Source organism: Lucilia sericata, unplaced genomic scaffold (genome assembly GCF_015586225.1).
Source record: "Lucilia sericata isolate MDLA Ls3-8-SP2 unplaced genomic scaffold, ASM1558622v1 Contig003763F_arrow, whole genome shotgun sequence".
NCBI classification, from domain to species: domain Eukaryota; kingdom Metazoa; phylum Arthropoda; class Insecta; order Diptera; family Calliphoridae; genus Lucilia; species Lucilia sericata.
The window spans coordinates 22,409-27,684 of record NW_023997019.1 but is presented as its reverse complement, the minus strand read 5'-3'; the positions used below and the strand labels follow the sequence as shown (position 1 = coordinate 27,684).

Sequence of the window (5,276 nt, the reverse complement as noted above, 5' to 3'; positions counted from 1 at the left end):
AAGGATTAATTAAAAATTGATCAGTATTTTGATTGAATTAACCAAAAAAGGGTTAAATCAATCCCTGAGAGAAAATAAGAGAAATAAAACTTACTCTCTCATGCGCTCTAATAATCTTTTTATGCTGTTTTACATTGAAATCAAGTTACTAGTTATTTTAAAGGGATGAAATGTATCAGTCTATTTTGTGCGTTCGTTGAGTTCATTGTTGTGTTTCATTGTTGTGTTTTAAAGAATTTGTAGTGTTGCATACAATTTGTTGTTTTGTGTTAATTAATTAATTAATTATGGATGATCAAAACGATGACGATTCCCTTTTACAAGTGCTTCTGAAAAGCTTTAATTTAGAGGAGGCATATCAATACCTAAAAGGTAAGTAAATTTTTATAGAATTCATTTTGAGTGAAGCATGTTTGGGGTCTAATTTTGTTTCCGGATGGAAATTTTAATTTAACATTTTGTATAAAAATATTCACTTTTTGAGTATTTTTTAGATTTTAATGATAAATACCTATAAAAGAAACGTTAGAATAAAGTATCCACCTAACATAAGCCCATAAACTTGCAACAATTTATTTTGGCGTAACTTTGTGTAACTGTACATATACATTAGGGAACCCAAAAAAGTAGTTAATGTTACCAAAAAATTTAGTTAAATATAAGAACATGTTTTTTAATCTATTTGTTCTTGTGCCAAATTTGTTATCATTTTAAAAGACTTTAAAATCGCTTTTAATGACATATAGGTATAATAAGTCCAAGAACATTCGAAATTATAATTAAAAAAATGCATTAAAAGCGCCTTTAAAAGACCTTTCATGTGATACTAAATTTGTATTAACTTATAGGCTTATTGGGAATATCAGAAAGTTTTGTTTTTGGGCCACTCTAATATGCATACACCAAAAATTCCCTACTAATTTTAACTTATGCAAAAAAAAAAAACAACAACCTGCACAGAAATGCCACCATAAATTCCTTGCTTGGTAACATTCAGCATGTTCTATTTTGTTGAAACATAAGTAAGTTGTTGTATTGTTGTTGTTTTTTTTTTTTTTTCCATAAGTTAATATTAGTAACGGCTTTTGGTGTTTAGGCAATTGAAGAAAACTACAACAACACGCTTGTAAACATTGACAAAAAAATCTTTAAGAAAATCAAGTAATAAAAAAAGAAGTAAAACTCTCTTGTTTATTCTCTTCTTTTTTCTATTGCGTGTTTGGTGGTGGTTTTTCTGATCTTGCTCTCCTCGTTTGAATGTGTTTTTTTATGATGCAATATTTGCAGTAAAAAAACAAGTTCTTGTTGTTATGCACATCAAACGAGAACAAAAAATGAGATTGTAAGAAAATAGCAAGACATTGTAAAATTCCTTTGTGAAATGCGTAGTTTAGTTTTCATTTCTGTTGTATAATTTGCGAAGAGTGGTTGCAAAAATTTTAAGTTAGAGAATGTATATTAAATAACTAAATGAATTGTTTAAAAATATTTTAAAAAATAATTTCATTCAAAACAAGTGGTCATAAAGAAGTTAATTATAATTAAAAAACTTAATTTTAAAAATATGTGAGTGAAAATTAAAAAAATAGTGAGAATAAAAAAAAAAATAATGAAAATCTAAATTTACTGAAAATCAAAAAAAAAAAAAAAATTATTGAAAAATTTCCTATTGAAGATATAATAACATTTATCTGCAGAAAGAACATTATCTTTCTTACAAATTTATTGAAAACAAGTAGAAAATTTTAAATTTTGTGTTTGTTTTCAATATATTTATAAGAAAGAAAATGTTGTTTCGATATTGTCAAACAAACAGTTAAATAAATTATTTTTTATTTGTGTTCAATTAATTTTTTTTTATTTTCTGAAGTTATACTCCCTGTTTTAAAATATCCATCAGAGATTGATTTTTTTTAAATTTTCAGTATGTGAACAAAAAAATACAATAAATAAAAAATGCAGAAAATAATTATATAAATTAAAATAACTAAATTTTTATAACATGTGGAAATTTATTGAAAACATTATCAAATTTTTTTAATTTTATGAAGATATAAATTAATTTAAAATTTTTAATAAATAAATTTAAAAAAATCAATATATTGAAAACAAATAGTAAATATAAAAATTTCAATAAAATAAAATATAAATATGTTAAAAATTTTTAAAAACATTTTTTTTAATTGATTAAAAATGTTTCTATAATGCTTTTATTAATAATGTTTTATTTATTTCTACAGCTGCTAAGGTAACGTACAAAAGCTTGCAATATATTCAAAAAGAAGAAATAAAAGAAGCCATACCACCTCTTGGCCTCCGAATTGAATTTCGGGAGAAGCTCTTTAAATGGAAAAAACAGCAGGTAAATCATAAAAAAATGTGTTATATACTTGATCGTATCATTTTATATAATCCAATTTTACAGTTCGAAATTGATGACGAAACGATTTCAGTCGATTCGAAGGTCGACAATTGGATGTCTGATGAAGGTTTCAGTGGCAAAAGGGTTTTAAATAAGGTATAACATATTTTATTCTATCATAATTATTATCCTTAACCGTGTTTATTATCGTTAAGTGTTTGATAGATATTTTAAAAGAAACGGCAGGCGGAAGGGCGATATTAGAATACAGAACGAAAAAGCTAACTATCGATCAAAGGGATTTCCTTATAAAAATAATAGTTGAAGAAGTTATGTGCAGCTAGATTATAATAAGAGTTCCAGATTTTCCGTTATTGGTAAATGAAATAGTCTCGATATTTCCATCAGAAAAAGAAGTTCAGGTGACTAAAATAATTTATCAACTTGAGAAAACATTGTTATAATTAAATTTTTTCTTTAAATTTTAAGGGTTATTATTTTATTTCAAGAGGCTGTAAAGGCAGTCCAAGTGAAAAGTTATACTTTAAGTATAAAAACCAGACGTCGGCGCTAGTATTGTTCTGACAACGAAGATTTTCGGCAAATTACATGTACACAACACGATCGCATACGAACCTCTAAACAAGAGCATCAAAAATACAAATATTTTATTTAGTTGCTTGACAGCATTCAACAAAGCAGGTTGATGTCGCTTTGTTAAAGAAATTGCAAACACAACTTGAAAAAACAAAAACAAATTGCAAAAGCAAGAGCATAATTTACAAAAACAACGTACACCCTAAATAATTTTCTAGAATGCATAACAATGAAAGTAAATAAGTTCATCTTGTTTCATACTTTTTTTGTACATTTTAATTAGAAATGTTGTTTCTATGTGAAGAAATTATCTTTCTTAAGTACATTGATTACATTTTGTTTATAAATATTCGCATTTTACAGTAATGCAATTTAATCTTCAAAATTAAAAATAACCAAATATTTTTTTCAGTGCAATTTCATTGAAAAAATGCCAATGGTGTGTGTGTAGTGGTGATTTTTTTATCTGCCTCTCTATCCGCCGGTATATGATAAAAACTGTCGCCGTAAACGTGGAATATTTGATTCCTCTGTGTCCAGTCAAGACGAAGCAGAAAACACATCAGAGCATTTAGATATAGATGAAGAGATAGATGAATCTGTTGCTACAGCTTTTAAAACATCTTTAAATAGAGATTCATCAGATTGGGCAGATGTTTGTGAGAAATGGAAAAGAACATATAAAATACGTCGCCGGGAATTACTATGCCATGCGAAAGCTTCCGATTTGGTAATTTTTTTTTTTTTATTTTTTAATTATGATTTACTTATATTTTTGATTTAACTTTTAAAGAAACAATTTCTTTTGTATGTTTACTAATTTATTTTTCAACAATATTTATTCATAAAAAATTCCTTTTAATTAAGGCCCGTATTTAGAAAGATGAACACAAAACAGTAAATAATAAAAAATAAAAAAATTTATGATATTTTTGTTAAATGTATATTATATTGAATGAATTAAATATTAATATATTAACTTTTTTGTTAATTAAAAAATTAATGATTCTTTTGTATAAATAAATATTAATAAATATAAAATAAAATATAAAAAACTTATTTTAGTTTGGGATTAAATCAAGCGCTATTTGGGTAAATTTGACATTTTAAATGATCAAATCAATCAATTTTAGGATTAAATCAAGCGCTATTTTGGGATTAAATCCAGCGCTATTTGGGTAAATTTGACATTTTAAAAGATCAAATCAATCAATTTTAGGATTAAATCAAGCACGATTTCAGGATTAAATCCAGCGCTATTTGGGTAAATTTGACATTTTAAAAGATCAAATCAATCAATTTTAGGATTAAATCAAGCACGATTTCAGGATTAAATCCAGCGCTATTTGGGTAAATTTGACATTTTAAATGATCAAATCAATAAATTTTAGGATTAAATCAAGCGCGATTTTAGGATAAAATCAAGCGCTTTTTGGGTATATTGAGATATCAAATGATCAAATCGATCAATTTAAGGATTAAATAAAGCGCGATTTTGGGATTAAATCAAGTTTAAAATGCTTGAAACAATCATATTTTGGATCATTTCGATCTCATTTTAGTATGGATTCGAGATTAAATCAAGGAAAAACTGTTTTAAATCAAATATGTTTTGAGATCACTTTGATCCTAAAAAGGTTTAAATCGCGCTAAAATCAGCACTTTCGTGATTGGCTGATTCTAGATTGATTCAATCATTTTGCACTTGATTTAAGCCAAACCGGGATTACCGTACTATTGAGACCGATATGGATTGATTCAAGCCCGGATGGCTTGATTATTTTTTTGAGTGTACTTCCCCCTAACTAAAATTTTATTTGTCTAGCCATAATAATTTATAATAATACATTAATATACTTCCTTTAATGTCCTTTAATTAATAAATTATTATAATTATGTAATATAAATTTATTACAGTTTTCCCTTTTTATCTTACGTTTAAAACCATTATAATTATTGAGTTCAACTAGGCGTATGATTAATATTAATTTGTAGTAAATATTAATAACATGCATATAGCAACATTTAAATAACAGTTATTAAAAGTACAATACACATATTTATTAATAACCAAACATTTGTTGATTTTTTACAAATTTAAATTTTAGATATATTTTAAAATGTTATTAGTTGCTAAGTTTAAGTTAAATGTTAAAATTAAACATTTTCACACACATTTTATTAGCCATATGATAACAATAATATGAAATGTGAAAAAAATCGAAATAATTGCCATCTTCCGTTGACATGTTAAGCTCGAAACAAGCTGTTTTGTTTCTACTAACTTTAATATATGGACCAGTGATTGGCAACACTT

At 25.5% G+C, this 5,276-nt stretch overlaps 1 protein-coding gene across 2 annotated transcripts; it reads left to right on the top strand.

The window, feature by feature from the left end:
* The first annotated feature begins 236 nt into the window (after positions 1-236).
* LOC119614966 lies at positions 237-3,044 on the top strand. Of its 2 annotated transcripts, XM_037971054.1 has the most exons (5): positions 237-372; positions 2,241-2,362; positions 2,426-2,518; positions 2,578-2,784; positions 2,852-3,044. In XM_037971054.1, exons 1-4 carry the CDS (start codon positions 288-290, stop codon positions 2,704-2,706), a joined length of 429 nt encoding a protein of 142 aa, XP_037826982.1. In that variant the 5' UTR covers positions 237-287; the 3' UTR covers positions 2,707-2,784; positions 2,852-3,044. The 2 variants fall into 2 exon arrangements, with proteins under 2 accessions (XP_037826982.1, XP_037826983.1); XM_037971055.1 differs by lacking the exon at positions 2,852-3,044 and having other exon boundaries at positions 2,588-2,721.
* Positions 3,045-5,276: the final 2,232 nt, after the last annotated feature.